General features: G+C 45.5%; 1 protein-coding gene across 4 annotated transcripts in view; it reads right to left on the bottom strand.

The window, feature by feature from the left end:
* The window catches only part of AK9 (adenylate kinase 9), a 212329-nt gene that overhangs the window by 156897 nt on the left and 38175 nt on the right, over nt 1-17257 (bottom strand). For all 4 annotated transcript variants that reach the window (XM_075340057.1, XM_075340058.1, XM_075340059.1 and 1 more), the window contains exons 3-4: nt 7038-7101; nt 1699-1751 (exon numbers count right to left, since the gene is read on the bottom strand). In XM_075340057.1, the coding sequence (XP_075196172.1) occupies nt 1699-1751; nt 7038-7101 (117 nt within the window). The remainder of the gene's footprint in view (nt 1-1698; nt 1752-7037; nt 7102-17257) is intronic.

Genomic DNA, 17257 nt, shown 5'->3' with positions numbered 1-17257 from the left:
TGTCGGCAGGCGGAGCTTGCATGAGTGCCCGCTCTGACCAAGCATGTCATACCCTATGGTCGATGGGAGGCATGACGTCACTGCGTCCAACAATGTTGTCACTCAGGGGCCCCGGGACGCTTGGTCCCCTGGTATGAGCTGTTGGAAGCGGATACAGGACGCTGTATCATCTGGCACAGTCAGATGGTGGGAGGTTCCCTCCATTCCACTCTCCTCTTCTCCTTTTGATGTTCTGTAGACAGACGGTAGGAATGGGCATTCCCTCAGCGAGTCACATGAGCTCAGGGAGGTAGATTTAAACCTGCAATCTACCTCCCTGAGTTGCTGATTAATTCAGTGGTGTGGGTGGTTGAGTTGGTATGCTTGTGCTAGAGTTCTGTGGTTCTCCTTGTGCCTCTCCTGCTATGGGTTACAGCTTCTCCTTGGTTATTCCTGGGTTCAGCTTTCTCTTTAGTTTCTGCTGTGTATCAGCCTTTAGTTTGGTTAGCTGGGTTCAGCTCCGTTTTGGTTTCTGCTGTGGTTTCAGCCTTCTGATTTGTTTCCTTTTCTATTAGGTTATTTTCTTGGTGTGCTTTTCCCACCTGCTGCTGTGTGCCTAGTTGCCAGCTGCCGTACTGTTTGCTTCATGCTCTGCTAAAGTTCCCCCTTGCCAGGACCAGCAGGCGGGTGAAGGATATCCCCGGCCCTTAAGGGTGTGCGACGGCAAGTGCCAAGTGCGACCGACATATTGCGCTCGCTAGCGTGCAGCGGGTCTGGTCCCACCATCTCACATTACACCAGGGTGATGGATCATTGCGCAGCAAGTGCAATGATGTCACTACATAGTGCCCGCTGTGCAGTGCTTCAGAACACGAGACCAAAGCAGTGGAGGAATAAGGTAAGGTGAGTAGTTTATTTTTTAATTTTATTATTGAGTACTTTTATGGGTCTCTCATTCTATGTGGGGAGGATATATGGTGTGTGGGGAATATACTTATCAGTTATAAAATTATGTGGGGGAGATGTATAAAGTGTGGGGAGCTTTGGGGGCTATGAACAATATGTGGGGGTGATGATAGTGTGTGGGCTGGTGCCGTGGGGGTCACTATACTGTGTAAGGGTCATTCTACTATGTGGAGGGCTGTGTGAGGCCCATCATACTGTCTGAATGCCTGTAGGGTTATCAAACTGTGCGGGTTATCACACAGTGTTGTAGGACTGTGAGACCACCACACTGCATTTTTGGACTGTGGGGAACATTATATTGTGTTGTGGGACTGTGGGAGCCATCATAATGAGTTGGGATTACTTTGTGCCTCAATGTGTGTGGGGAAACTGTATATCACTGTGTAAGGAACATTATAGAGACATCAATCACACTATGTTGGTTACTGTACGGGTATCATATTTTGCAGGGAGGGGGACTTTGGTGAAATTTATGTAATTTTTTTTTAACTCTAGTTTAAAAAAAAAAGTGTGCTAAAAAAAATTGCCCCATACCAAAGACAAAGGATATTAATTTATTTGTTTTGTGAATATTGTGCGCTATAAAGCTTTTAGGCATGCTGAACATTAGCATATTACCATGGTATGTGCTAGAAACAAAAAGCAAGGCTATACCAGCCTCCAAGTCTTTCTTTTTATGAAAAATTATTAGGTTTGCAATATAAATGAGACTCAATAATGTACTATTTTATTCAACAAACACACAGCACCAACCATATTGCCTTCCTCTGTTTCACGCTTAATGTGCTCATTAATCAGTTCTTTGGCTGGAAAATAACAAAAAGACAAAAAAATAAGGCATTAGAGGTAAAGTATTTATTAAAACTATATATCATAGACTTACAAAATCAGAACATACATCAGAAAACAGTATGAAATTATGGTTGTCTTACTGCTCTGTATAGCAATAGCTACATAAAAGAATACATTTGATTTATAACATATTAATCTATCCAGAATTTAGCATCTGAATTACTGCTTCACACTTATATGCCATGCGATATTATATCACTGAACTTCCATCACAGTAGGGGGTTCTATGGTGATCCATAGGTGCATTTACATTAAGAAACATTAAATAGCCACCAACAGGCAACATCTTTACTGGCCGACGTTCATTAACAGCTTCTTTACACAGGCAGACTACATTTCAGTTGAGAACAGAACACTCTCCAATACATCATTCAGTATGCACAGGTTTCCAATGTTCTTTACAGCGCCTATTTGCACAAGACAATGTGCTGCCGAGAATAATAATCTTTTCAGGAAACCAAAAGATCATTTCACCTGATGAACGGCAACTTGTGTAGACTGAATGATTATCCTGCAAAAAAATATTCCTACAAACTCTTGTTTTATATAATATTGCATTGTAAATGGACCTTAAAATGGATAAAGTAAAGGTATTCAATTGTTTTAGCTAATTAGACATCATGAAAGTAAGCAAGTTTGCAATTGACTTGCTTTTTCTATCTGCTGTCATTCTCCAGCAATGAGAGCTTTTATCTTTCATATTGTTCAGCTGGTTTCCATGGAGCTCAGCGAATACGGCCTGTTCAGATATTGACCAAGAGAGCGCAGTAGTTACATTCTAGGAGAGTGGTTAACTAATAACATACCAGTTGACCCTTTCCAGTTCACTGATTTCCCTACAGCAGTAAGTTGCTCATTCCCTACCAGCTACTAACAAACTTCTGTTACACATCTTCCTAAATGACCAGCCCACAACATTTGCTTCTCCCCGAGCAGCATTCCTAATTGCATGTTTTGCTGCCCTGAGCTGTGTGCTTGTTCTAATAGTGTGTTATCTCTACATGTAGGTACAGGGATAACAGTGTACACTCAAGAACAAACCATGAGGGCTAAATGTGTTATAGCAAACCTTGTGCTGTGCTTTAGGCCCTGTGCGCACGCTGTGGATTTACCGCAGATTTGCCGCGTAATTGCTGCAGGAAGTGTGTCTAACATTGCTGCAGTCATTCCCCAGCAAATCCTATGAGTTTTAAAAAATGCTGTGCCCACACTGTGTTTTTTGATACCCACGGATTTTCCGCAGCGGAATTAATGAGCATGTCACTTCTTTTCTGCAGGTACCTGCGTTTTTTGCCATAGATAATGCATAGGCAGGGAAATGTTTTATCTCACAAAAGAAACATCTGCGACTCCATGTTTTCCTATCTGTAGACACTTTTTTTCCTTCCTCCCGCCCAGGAGATGTGGTGTAATCAGACCACATTCCTGTACGGTCAGACACATCCATTACACAGTACATAGCAGGGCACATATATAAGATTATCTCAGCACAGGAATATTTTTTTAGTACATGTAGAACTTGTTATTGCTCCAAGATATATTGATTAAAATGAACTTTGTTTGTGGGAAAACCCCTTTAAGGACAGTCCACCATGTCAGAAACAAGGAAGTACGGAAACGGCATAGTTCTTAGATGCTTAAGAGACAACTAGAGAATATCCCTTTAAGTTTATTTCAGTAGACCTGTATTCCCCAACTGCAGTCCTCAAGAGGCACCAACCGTGTATGTTTTCAGGATTTCCTTAGTATTGCTCACTTGAAAATTCCATCACCTGTGCAATACTAAGAAAATCCTGAAAACGTGATCTGTTCATGACTCTTGAGCACCGGAGTTGGGGGACATTGCAGTACACCATTTCCAGCTTATATGTGAAAATGGTCTAATGCTATAAAACATTGGCCCAGATTGATCAAAGCAATTCCAACAGAATTATTATATAATTAGCTTTGAAAAGCCACAAAATTTTGGTGCAACTGTAGTGTTACTTACGCCAAAAATCTTACACCAATCAGGAGCATCTGACTCCAACAAGTCCCCTCCTCAAGACAGGAGAAAACATTGCCAGTCGTGATGAATCAGGGACAATGTATCCAGTTAATGAACATTACAAAAAGTTTACATGCAATCCAGTGCAAGCATTGCATTCTTTTTTCTTTTATGAATATCGATCCCATAAGCCATGGGCCCCAAACTCGGCTGGGTGTATGGGCCGCACATAGAAAAACAATAATTGGGGGGCCTCATTGATTTTAGGACAAAGTGACATGTTTATTGGTACCATATTTTTTTTTCTCTACACTTTTGGATCATTGTTTTTGAACATTTTTTGCTCATTTATTATAACAAACGTGTCACTTTTTTGTTGAAAAATAAATTTAAAAAAATTATATATATATATATATATATATATATATATAAATATAAAATAAAAACAAAACAAACAAATTTTTGAGGGTAAACATTTTTCCATCCTTTATTTTTTTTCTGTTTACATTTTATCACTTACTTGTAATGTAGCTTTAAAATTAGCATCATATAGTAATTTTAGGAAGGAGAGAGAAGGGTTTTCCAGCGAGAAAAAAAGTGTCAAAAAAAATTATTAAAACATGTCTTTATTAATTTGCTTAAAAAAGTTATAGGAAAAAGCAGTATAAGAATATAAGACAAAAAAGGAGGGGGAGGGGACTACGCATTTTGTTAAGTAAACTTCATCATGGTCTGTACTGAATGGAGTCAGCGTGACCATTCAGTACAGACCATGATGAAGTTTACTTAACGAAACGCGTAGTTCCCTCCCCCCCTTTTTTGTCTCATATTCTTATGCTGGTTTTTCTATAACTTTCTAAAGTAAAATTAATAAAGACCTATTTTAATAATTTTTTTTGGACACTTTTTTCCTAGCTGGAAAACCCTTCTCTCTCCTTCCTTGGATTACATATGTGGTGGACAGCTCCCCCACCTCCATGTGGGGAATACGTGACCAAAACCTGGGACTGCAACCTGGACAACTTTGTGAACGGTGAGCTGGCATTTTTTCATTTTTCTTGTATTTAGTAATTTTGGCCAACATCTTTTAGTAATGTGCCCCATCCTGTTCCCCTTCTTGAAGTAATGTTCCCATCCTGTTCCCCATCCTAATGTACGTATCCTTGTCCCCTTTTACAAATTTGCTCCATCCTTGGCGTCATCCTGTAGTAATGTGCCCATCCAGTAGTAATGTGCCCATCCTTGTCCCCTTTTACAAATGTGCCCCATGCTATAATAATGTGCCTATCCTATAGTAATGTGCCCATCCTTGTCCCCTTTTATTATAAATGTGCCCCATTCTTGTCCCCATCCTGCAGTAATGTACCCCATCCTGTAGCAATGTGCCCAACCTTGTCCCCTTTTACTAATGTGCCCCACCTTTGTCTCCATCCTGTAGTAATTTGACCATCCTTGTACTAATGTGAATGTGCCTATGCAGGTCCTCTTCTTGTAGTAATGTCCCCTTTACTGATTATTTTCTTATAGCAATGTCCCATCCTGGTCCCCTATTGTGCCATTCTACACGCACACACACACACACACACACACACACACACACACAGACACATTAGCAATGTCTCATCCTGGTCCCCTATTGTGCCATTAAACACACACACACAAACACATATACACACACACACACACACACACACACACACACTAGCAAAGTCCCATCCTTGTCCCCTATTGTGCCATTACACACACTCACTACCAACGTCCCATCCTGGTCCCCTATTGTGCCAGTAAACACACACACACACACATTCTTCTCATACATTCTTCTCACCTGTCCTCCGTTCACTTGGCGTTCTCTTCCCTGCTATTTGCGGCCTGCAGGCACGTGCGCCCCTTGAAGATCGTGGCTGCTGTGAACGCTTCATCTAAAATTCAGATGAATGTTTTGCTGCCGCCACGCAGACTCAAGCTCTCTCTGCATAATTCCAATGGCAGTTGCTGGCCAATCAGAGGCAAGCAGGTGACGTCATACGTATCGGCTGTTTGCCTCTGATTGGCCAACGGCTGCCATTGGACTTTGCAGAGAGAGCTTGACTCTGCTCATCGCCAATAAAATGTTCTTCTGAAATAAAGCAGTGACAGCTGTGGACCCTGCACCGACTGAAATCGTCAAGGAGCACATGCCTGTGGGCCAGAGAAAGCAGTCTGAGGGGGTGCATGCGGCACGCGTGTTTGAGACATTTGCCATAAGAGTATGTGTAACCCTCCTGAAAAAGAGCTCAATACAGGTTGAATAGAATGAGCATATGCACATGCAAAATCTGATAAGGTTTTTGAAGATGTTAGTTAAACTAAGGCGGGCTTTCATAGTATCATAGTATCATAGTTTTTAAGGTTGAAGGGAGACTCTAAGTCCATCTAGTTCAACCCGTAGCCTAACATGTTGATCCAGAGGAAGGCAAAAAAACCCCAATGTGGCTTTGCACGTTGCGACATCGCAAGCCGATGCTGCGATGTCGCACGCGATAGTCCCCGCCCCCGTCGCAGGTACAATATCTTGTGAAAGCTGGCGTAGCGAAAATTATCGCTACGCGGCTTCACATGCACTCACCTGCCCTGCGACCGTCGCTCTGGCCGGCGACCCGCCTCCTTATTAAGGGGGCGGGTCGTGCGGCGTCACTGCGACATCACACAGCAGGCGGCCAATAGGAGCGGAGGTGCGGAGATGAGCAGGATGTAAACATCCCGCCCACCTCCTTCCTTCCGCATATCCTACGGAAGCCGCGGTGACGCCGGTAGGAGATGTTCCTCGCTCCTGCGACTTCACACACAGCAATGTGTGCTGCTGCAGGAGCGAGGAACAACATCGGACCGTCGCGTCAGCGTAATTATGGATTACGCCGACGCTGCACCGATGATACGATTACGACGCTTTTGCGTTCATTAATCGTATCATCTAGGCTTTACACACTGCGATGTCGCATGCGATGCCGGATGTGCGTCACTTTCAATTGGGCCCCACCGACATCGCACCTGCGATGTCGTAGTGTGCAAAGCCCGCCTAAAGGTGCTGCTAAGATGGGTCTCTGTACATCACCTATACCAGAAAGTGTGTGTGTGCAATAAGATGCTTCTTCTGACTATTCAATGTTACAAGAGCCTTGCCTGATTAGGGTTCTCCTTTAATCCACAATACTGATTGGAGGCGCATTTTGTGGTTCTTTTTCAAACATTTCACATACAGAAAGACTGTTACCTTCTATGAAAATGCAGTTCCATGATTGCGAGAGTTTCTTCCCCAGAGTAGCCTTTCCCGTACCCTAGAAAAGATAAATGCTAATCATTGTCTTTCATAAAAACACATAAGAAATTGCCTGATTAGTAGAACCACCTGGTCAGAGTATTAATACAAAAGCTGTTAGTCTGTGAGGTTTTCTTTATGACACCATTCAGACTGAGTGTTGAGAGGCCCGAATTTTGTTTTTATATGAATCAGGGACCAATATCTACAGTATAAGTTTTACTCTGAAATGTTGTGTCATTTCAGAGTAAAACTTAGCTGAAAGCGAGGCAGAGGAAGAGATGGTCAGTCCAGGAAGAAAGTCCCCACCGGATTCTTCCAGCTTGCTCAATGAGGTTAACAAATCTGTCCTCATTGCCTCGTTCACACTTTCAGCATTTGTTCAGTATTTTACAGCAGTATCTGTAAGAAAAAAAACAGGAGTGAAGCAATCAAAGGAAAAATATAAGAGAATCACGTACATCATTTCTGCATTTTTACCCACTCATAGTTTTGGCTTACAAATACTGATATAAAATACTGACCACTAAACAGGTAAATGTGGCCTATGTGTGAGTATTGGGATAGACATGTTAGTATAGCGATTAGGGAGAAGCCGGAGGAGACATAAGTCTTGGACTAGTCACCTCATCCACAGATGCACTTTTAAACATTGTTATACTCTGAAACAAATGAACATTTCAGAGTACAAAACAGATGCTGGTAATGCTGCTGCCGGTTTCCGCTTCAATGCTGTTTGTGGTCCAGTTAGCAATAATCAGCTGTAAGATCCCTAAAACATGACGACACTCCTATAGTTAAAGGGATTAGAATGCCATTTTTTTACACAGATAACATGTGCACAAATAGATACTGCAATAATGATCCTACGAAAAGAGGCCTATTTCTGGGACTTACCCCAGCATCAACATGTGCAAGTACGTAGCAATTCAGCCAATCATTGGAATCCATGTTGTAACGCAGGTACCAGCGCCCCGCACTGTGCTGCATTCCTCTCCTGGCAGGGTCGCCAGCACACTCACCCTCCTGGCCACTCAGCCCTGGCTGCTCCACTTTCAATTCCTGCATGCCATACAGGCCACCTGGGAGCACACTTAGGGCACATGCACACCTATTCTTAAAGGGCCAGCGTGCCCTAACCCAGAAGTGGCTCTCATCCTATGGCTGAGAGGCACTAGGCATTTAAGGCACACTCCCCTTATGGTAGATGCCTGAGTAATGAAGTCTAATCTTAGAGACGCGTTGCTAGCTGTTCAGGTCCCTTACCTATGTGCTGCTGTGTTACTTACACCTGTCTGTTTTGTAGCACTAACCGCTCCTGCTGCATTGTTCCAAACAGGCTGGGCCTGCTGTACTGACTAGTCCTGCTGCATCATTCCATATCGGCCATGTGTGCTGTATCTGCTACCCGCTGCTGCACCTATGTACACCGGCCATACATGCTGCCGCATCTATCCATTCTGACCAAGCTTGCCGCATTAGCTGTTCCGGCTGCATTTGCTTCATCAGAGACTGTCAGTGTTCTTACCTCTGCGGTCAATTTTTGCAGTACCAAGTCAACCTGAGTGGCAATTGATTATTACCTAATCCACCCTCACCATCAAAGACTCTGGTGAAAACCCAGCGTGCACCAAAGTCAAGCCCCTTAGGTGTACTGTGGGCTGCCACCCAGTGGGTCGACTCTCCGCTTGCACCCGTGACCATTACACACGTATAGATTTTGTTCACTCTCCTGTGCTGCTCCCAGACACATTTACAGAGTAAGTGCTCTTTTACACTTGTGTACCGCTTCCGATGTGAGAGCATCGGAAGCGATATGCTAATGACCCTCTGCTGCGGGTGTCAGCTGAGGGTCATGCGACTGTGATGCGATCTTATCACAGCCTCGGAGAAGATGGAGGGAACACGTTCTCCCCATCTCCTTCACTGTCTGTCTCTGCATATATTACACTGCAGTCCCATAACATGCGAGTGCAGTGTGATGTTTCACACGCTCCCATAGGCTTGTATGGGAGTGCGTGAGCCAAGACTCTGCGACTGCACTGAGAGACGATTCGTGTCGAAAAGAAAATTAAAAGCATTCTGCCTCATTGATTAACACTGGTGCGTGCGAGTGCGATCCAATGTTTTATGGCAATCGCAAGTGGAAAAGAGCCCTTAGTAGTGAAAAAGTTCTAGCTCAACTGACAAAACCTCCAATTTTATTGGTACATTATTAAAACATCTTCACATCTAGGGTCGGACTGACCCACCGGAGGACTGGAGGATCCTCTGGTAGGCCCACATGCTGGCACTGCCTGCAGCTACAGGCCCAGCTGGCTGATCAGAACAGCATTCCGCTCAGTCCACAACCTAAGGCCCCCTTCACACGTCAGTGAAAAACACGCACATGTCCCTCCGTGTTCCGTGATTCACGGCAGACGTGGGTTTTCCATGTGCAATCCGTGATCCGTGATTGCAAATGGACATTAGTCACCTGCCTTCGCTCCTGCTGTCCATGGTGCTGAACTCCTCGGCTCTGCAGCGTCCGCCCACCGCTCTCTGCAGCTACTTCCGGGTCGGCTGTTCCTGCTTTCATGAATATTCATGAGCCAGGCAGGAGCTGCAGAGAGTGGAAAGGTAAGTTGAAAATGTTTATTATTTAATATGTCAGTGTTTTTCTGGTACGTGTTTCACGGATCACACCATAGTGTGGTCCGTGGGTCATCAGTGATGCCAGAAAAAAACGGACTTGTCTCCGTGCAGAATCACGGACATGCATGTATGCTGCACGGGGACACGTTCAGTGAAAAATCACTGATGTGCGAGCAGACCCATTGATTATAATGTGTCTGTGTATGTCAGTGATTCTGGTACGTATAAAAAAAAGCACATACGTACCAGAATCACTGACGTGTGAAGGGGCCTAAGATGCAGTCTGTAGCAGAAGTGATTCAGGGATGCGTACACTGATCTCCCATGCTGTTCAACACATGGAAGAGCAGTGATAAGGATCCCGCAGGATTCAACAGTGATCTGTTCATTGGAAGTGAGCTGCAGTTTGCAGAAAAAGAGAGAGCCAGTGAAGCTCTTGTCGAAAGCTGGGAGGAGCAGTCAGCAATAGCCAACGATGCTAGCACATGAGCTGCAGATACAGCCGCTCACATGCGTTAGTGTTACAGGTCTCTACTCACCACTCCTTCCAGCATTAGGCAAGCCATGAGTGCGGTACACATTTCACTGAATAGATCGCTGTTCCATCCTGCTTGATCCTTATTACTGCTGTTCCGTGTTTTGAACATCACGGGATAGTGGTGTACACTTCACTGAATCTCTCGGTTGCTCAGTGGTTAGCATTTCACTCTTGCAGCACTTGGGCCCTGGTTTCAAATCCCACCAAAGAAAACATCTGCAAGGAGTTTATATGTTCTCCCTGTGTTTGCGTGGGTTTCCTCTCACACTATAAAGACATAATGATAAGAATTTTAGATTGTGAGCCCCATTGGGGACAGTGTTGTCAATGTATGTAAAGCGATGTGGAATTAATGGCGCTATACACTGTGCAAAATTATTAGGCAAATGATCACATGATACGTTTTATACATGTTGTCCTCCTCCAAGCTGTATAGGCTTGAGAGCCAACTACCAATCAAGTAAATCAGGTGATGTGCATCTCTGTAATGAGGAGGGGTGTGGTGTAATGACATCAACACCCTATATAAGGTTTGCTTAATTATTAGGCAACTTCCTTTCCTTTGGAAAAATGGGTCAGAAGACAGATTTGATGGGCTCTGAAAAGTCCAAAATTGTGAGATGTCTTGCAGAGGGATGCAGCAATCTTGAAATTGCCAAACTTTTGAAGCGTGATCACCGAACAATGAAGCATTTCATGACAAATAGCCAACAGGGTCGCAAGAAGCATGTTTGGTAAAAAAGGCGCAAAATAACTGCCCATGAATTGAGGAAAATCAAGCGTGAAGCTGCCAAGATGCCATTTGCCACCAGTTTGGCCATATTTCAGAGCTGCAATGTTACTGGAGTATCAAAAAGCACAAGGTGTGCCATACTCAGGGCATGGCCAAGGTAAGGAAGGCTGAAAAACGACCACCTTTGAACAAGAAACATAAGATAAAACGTCAAGACTGGGCCAAGAAATATCTTAACGCTGATTTTTCAAAGGTTTTATGGACTGATGAAATGAGAGTGACTCTTGATGGGCCAAATGGATGGGCCAAAGGCTGGATCAGTAGAGGGTCACTCCAACTCAGACGCCAGCAAGGTGGAGGAGGGGTACTGGTATGAGCTGGTATCATCAAAGATGAACTTGTGGGACATTTTCGGGTTGAGGATGGAGTGAAGTTCAACTCCCAGACCTACTGCCAGTTTCTGAAAGACAACTTCTTCAAGCAGTGGTACAGGAAGAAGTCGGTATCATTCAATAAAAAACAGGATTTTCATGCATGACAATGCTCCATCACATGCATCCAACTACTCCATAGTGTGGCTGGCCAGTAAAGGCCTAAAAGATGAAAAAATAATGACATAGCCCCCTTGTTCACCTGATCTGAACCCCATAGAGAACCTGTGGTCCCTCATAAAATGTAAGATCTACAGGGAGGGAAAACAGTACACCTCTCGGAACAGTGTCTGGGAGGCTGTGGTGGCTGCTGCACGCAATGTTGATCGTAAACAGATCAAGCAACTGACAATCTATGGATGGTAGGCTGTTGAGTGTCATCATAAAGAAAGATGGATATATTGGTCACTACATTTCTACATTTTGTGCAGTTATATTGGTTTACCTTGTGAAAATAAACAAGGGAGATGGGAAAATATTTGGTTTTTATTAAGTTGCCTAATAATTTTGCACAGTAATAGTTACCTGCACAAACAGATATCCTCCTAAGATAGCCACATTTTCCAAAAATATTATGCTTTGATATTTATGAGTCTTTTGGGTTGATTGAGAACATAGTTGTTGATCAATAATAAAAAAAACCCTCTAAGGCTATGTGCGCACTAGTGCGTTTTACCCGCGGATTTACCCGCGGATTTGCCGCGGAAATTTCTTGAGAAATGTCTGCAATCTTTGTGCAGACATTTCCCAGCAAATCCTATGGTAAAAAAAAATAGCTGTGCGCACTGGTGCGGATTTTTCTCAAGAAATTTCCTTGAGAAGAATTTCTCGAGAAACTTTCTTGAGAAAATGAACATGTCCATTATTTCCGCAGGTACCCTGCGGATTTCGGCAGTACAGCCTGCAAAAATCCGCAGGGAACCACCCGCGGGAAAATCGCGGCAATTCCGCGGCTATTCCGCGGCTAATCCGCGGCAAATCCGCATGCGGATTTGGTGCGGATTTTTTCCGGAGGTCCGGAAATCTTTCACTCCCAGAAGTTTCTCAAGAAATTTTCTTGAGAAACTTCTCATTTCTAGTGCGCACATAGCCTTAAATACAACTTGCCTAATAATTCTGCACATAGTGTATAAGTGAATAAATATATTAATAGCTCTCTTCTGTTGCAGACTGCAGCTCACTTCTACTGAACAGAACACTGTTCAATTCTGCTCAATTCATATAAGGCTAAGTTCACATTTCCCTTGTTTTGCATCAGTCACATGCGTTGCTTAACGCATGTGACTGATGCGTTGTACAACGGATGACAAAGAAAAGAATTTCATTGTCGGACTCCGTTGTGTGCGGGGGCGGAGTTCGGGAGGCGGAGTTCGGGGGGCGGAGCTGAGGACGTCAGTGCTGCGGTCTGCATGGCTGGGGACAGGTGAGTGAGTGTGTGTGTGTGTGTGAGTGTGTGTGTGTGAGTGTACACATGCGGAGTGCGGAACAGGGCGAGGCCGAGCGGTGAAGTTTCGGCCTCCTTGCACACTGTATCCAGGGTAAATATCGGGTAACTAAAAGAAAAGCACTTTTTGCTTGGTTACCCGATATTTATCTTGGTTATCAGCATACACCGCTTAGCGCTGGCTCCCTGCACCCGTAACCACTGTAAATATCGGGTAAGTAACCAAAGCGCATTGCTTGGTTACCCGATGTTTATCCTGGTTATGGGGGCAGGGAGCCAGAGAGAGCATGCGCAGCAAAATCCAACGGATCGCGCTGCTCAAAAAACGTTACAGGCTGCGTTGCTCCCGCCCGGCGGTCAGTTAAAATACGACTGACCGCGACACAGCGGAGGCAACGCAGCATCATCAGTCGCAATCCGTCACTAATAGAAATCTATGGGGGAAAACAGGATTCCTGCAAAATATTTTGCAGGATACCGTAATTCCTCTAGGCGACGGATTGTGACTGATGCAAAACAACGGAAGTGTGAACTTAGCCTAAGAAAAAGGAGGGAGAAGGGGGGAAAAGTGTGTGAATAGTAATGTATAAAATATAACTTATTATTTCATTGTAAAATTGAGAAAATGTAAAATATGAGATGAATATTTTGAACATAAAGTGGACCATAATCATGTGCTGACCTTGTATTAAGGCTTAGTCCACCACAAAACGCGATACGCAATATACAGAATATCATAGAGAAAAAGCCAAGGACCCTTAATTGATTGTCTATTCTGAGGGATTTATGAAATGTAAGCAGATATTTATCCATTTCTAGAGTTTAAATTAAAGTCCTTGGAGAGTCCCGGAGAGCAGTGCTGCTGTTAAGGGTGGATGGTTGGCAAGTTGTAGAGATGATGGAAACAGGTTTTTTTTCTCCATTCTGTCAGTCCTTGAAAATCAGACTGCATTCAGTTGGCATCCGAGTGCTGTACGATGTTTTCCATAGACCCATAGGTTTGCATGGCCGAGAGCAATCCAAATTACGGATGGAAGTCGTGCATGTTGCGATTTTTGTCCTTAGACTGACTCAGTTCAAGGAACAAATCAGACATGTACGCAATCCTATAGAATAACATTGATCCGGGAGAGATCCAATGGTTTGCCGGATCACACTTGGACCGAAAACACGGTTGTGTGACCCTAGCCTAAGGAGCACAGGGAGATAGAAGACTCCCTGTTACATCACCCACCACTAGCCAGATGTATTATGTACCTGAGCAGGATAATTACCCATTACTAAGACTGCATCCAAACACCAAGTGTCAATGGGGAGGGTTTACTTATTGATATTGGATTAGAGGGATCACCCCTAACTGACTGAACGTTTACCATTTTATCACCGCTGACTCACTTAGCCCCTCCCCCTGTATCAGCCCTAACTGACTGAGCCCTTCTCCCTTTGAAAAACCCCTGACTGACTGAGCCCTTCTCCCTTTGTAACACCCCTTACTGACTGAGCCCTTCTCCCTATGTAACACCCCTGACAGACTGAGCCCTTCTCTCTTTGTAACACCCCTGACTGACTGAGCCCTTCTCCCTTTGTAACACCCCTTACTGACTGAGCCCTTCTCTCTTTGTAACACCCCTGACTGACTGAGCCCGTCTCCCTTTGTAGCACCCCTTACTGACTGAGCCCTTCTCCCTATGTAACACCCCTGACTGAATGAGCACTTCTCCCTTTGTAACACCCCTGACTGACTGAGCCCTTCTCTCTTTGTAACACCCCTGACTGACTGAGCCCTTCTCCCTTTGTAACACCCCTGACTGACTGAGCCCTTCTCCCTTTGTAACACCCCTGACTGACTGAGCCCTTCTCTCTTTGTAGCACCCCTTACTGACTGAGCCCTTCTCCCTTTGTAGCACCCCTTACTGACTGAGCCCTTCTCTCTTTGTAACACCCCTGACTGACTGAGCCCTTCTCCCTTTGTAGCACCCCTTACTGACTGAGCCCTTCTCCCTATGTAACACCCCTGACTGACTGAGCCCTTCTCCCTTTGTAACACCCCTGACTGACTGAGCCCTTCTCCCTTTGTAACACCCCTGACTGACTGAGCCCTTCTCCCTATGTAACACCCCTGACTGACTGAGCCCTTCTCCCTATGTAACACCCCTGACTGACTGAGCCCTTCTCCCTTTGTAACACCCCTTACTGACTGAGCCCTTCTCCCTTTGTAACACCCCTGACTGACTGAGCCCTTCTCCCTATGTAACACCCCTGACTGACTGAGCCCTTCTCCCTATGTAACACCCCTGACTGACTGAGCCCTTCTCTCTTTGTAACAACCCTGACTGACTGAGCCCTTCTCCCTTTGTAACACCCCTGACTGACTGAGCCCGTCTCCCTTTGTAGCACCCCTTACTGACTGAGCCCTTCTCCCTATGTAACACCCCTGACTGACTGAGCACTTCTCCCTTTGTAACACCCCTGACTGACTGAGCCCTTCTCCCTTTGTAACACCCCTGACTGACTGAGCCCTTCTCCCTTTGTAACACCCCTTACTGACTGAGCCCTTCTCCCTTTGTAACACCCCTGACTGACTGAGCCCTTCTCTCTTTGTAACACCCCTGACTGACTGAGCCCTTCTCCCTTTGTAGCACCCCTTACTGACTGAGCCCTTCTCCCTATGTAACACCCCTGACTGACTGAGCCCTTCTCCCTTTATAACACCCCTGACTGACTGAGCACTTCTCCCTTTATAACACCCCTGACTGACTGAGCCCTTCTCCCTTTGTAACACCCCTGACTGACTGAGCCCTTCTCCCTTTATAACACCCCTGACTGACTGAGCCCTTCTCCCGTTGTAACACCCCTGACTGACTGAGCCCTTCTCCCTTTATAACACCCCTGACTGACTGACCATTCTCCCTTTGTAACACCCCTGACTGACTGAGCCCTTCTCCCATTGTAACACCCCTGACTGACTGAGCCCTTCTCCCTTTGTAATACCCCTGACTGACTGAGCACTTCTCCCTTTGTAACACCCCTGACTGACTGAGCCTTTCTCTCTTTGTAACACCCCTGACTGACTGAGCCCTTCTCCCTTTGTAACACCCCTGACTGACTGAGCCCTTCTCTCTCTGTAACACCACTGACTGACTGAGCCCTTCTCCCTTTGTAACACCCCTGACTGACTGAGCCCTTCTCCCTTTGTAACACCCCTGACTGACTGAGCCCTTCTCCCTTTGTAACACCCCTGACTGACTGAGCCCTTCTCCCTTTGTAACACCCCTGACTGAGCCCTTCTCCCTTTGTAACACCCCTGACTGACTGAGCCCTTAGTAACACCCCTGACTGACTGAGCCCTTCTCCCTTTGTAACACCCCTGACTGACTGAGCTCTTCTCCCTTTGTAACACCCCTGACTGACTGAGCCCTTCTCCCTTTGTAACACCCCTGACTGACTGAGCCCTTCTCCCTTTGTAACACCCCTGACTGACTGAGCCCTTCTCCCTTTGTAACACCCCTGACTGACTGAGCCCTTCTCCTGTTGTAACACCCCTGACTGACTGAGCCCTTCTCTCTTAGTAACACCCCTGACTGACTGAGCCCTTCTCCCTTTGTAACACCCCTTACTGACTGAGCCCTTCTCTCTTTGTAACACCCCTGACTGACTGAGCCCGTCTCCCTTTGTAGCACCCCTTACTGACTGAGCCCTTCTCCCTATGTAACACCCCTGACTGACTGAGCACTTCTCCCTTTGTAACACCCCTGACTGACTGAGCCCTTCTCCCATTGTAACACCCCTGACTGACTGAGCCCTTCTCCCTTTGTAACACCCCTGACTGACTGAGCCCTTCTCCCTTTGTAACACCCCTTACTGACTGAGCCCTTCTCCCTTTGTAACACCCCTGACTGACTGAGCCCTTCTCCCTTTGTAACACCCCTTACTGACTGAGCCCTTCTCCCTATGTAACACCCCTGACTGACTGAGCCCTTCTCTCTTTGTAACACCCCTGACTGACTGAGCCCTTCTCCCTTTGTAACACCCCTGACTGACTGAGCCCGTCTCCCTTTGTAGCACCCCTTACTGACTGAGCCCTTCTCCCTATGTAACACCCCTGACTGACTGAGCACTTCTCCCTTTGTAACACCCCTGACTGACTGAGCCCTTCTCCCTTTGTAACACCCCTGACTGACTGAGCCCTTCTCCCTTTGTAACACCCCTTACTGACTGAGCCCTTCTCCCTTTGTAACACCCCTGACTGACTGAGCCCTTCTCTCTTTGTAACACCCCTGACTGACTGAGCCCTTCTCCCTTTGTAGCACCCCTTACTGACTGAGCCCTTCTCCCTATGTAACACCCCTGACTGACTGAGCCCTTCTCCCTTTATAACACCCCTGACTGACTGAG

Source organism: Anomaloglossus baeobatrachus, chromosome 3, assembly GCF_048569485.1.
Source record: "Anomaloglossus baeobatrachus isolate aAnoBae1 chromosome 3, aAnoBae1.hap1, whole genome shotgun sequence".
Classification (NCBI taxonomy): Eukaryota; Metazoa; Chordata; class Amphibia; order Anura; family Aromobatidae; genus Anomaloglossus; species Anomaloglossus baeobatrachus.
The sequence above is the reverse complement of the archived record's forward strand: the minus strand, read 5'-3'. Positions and strand labels throughout refer to the sequence as shown.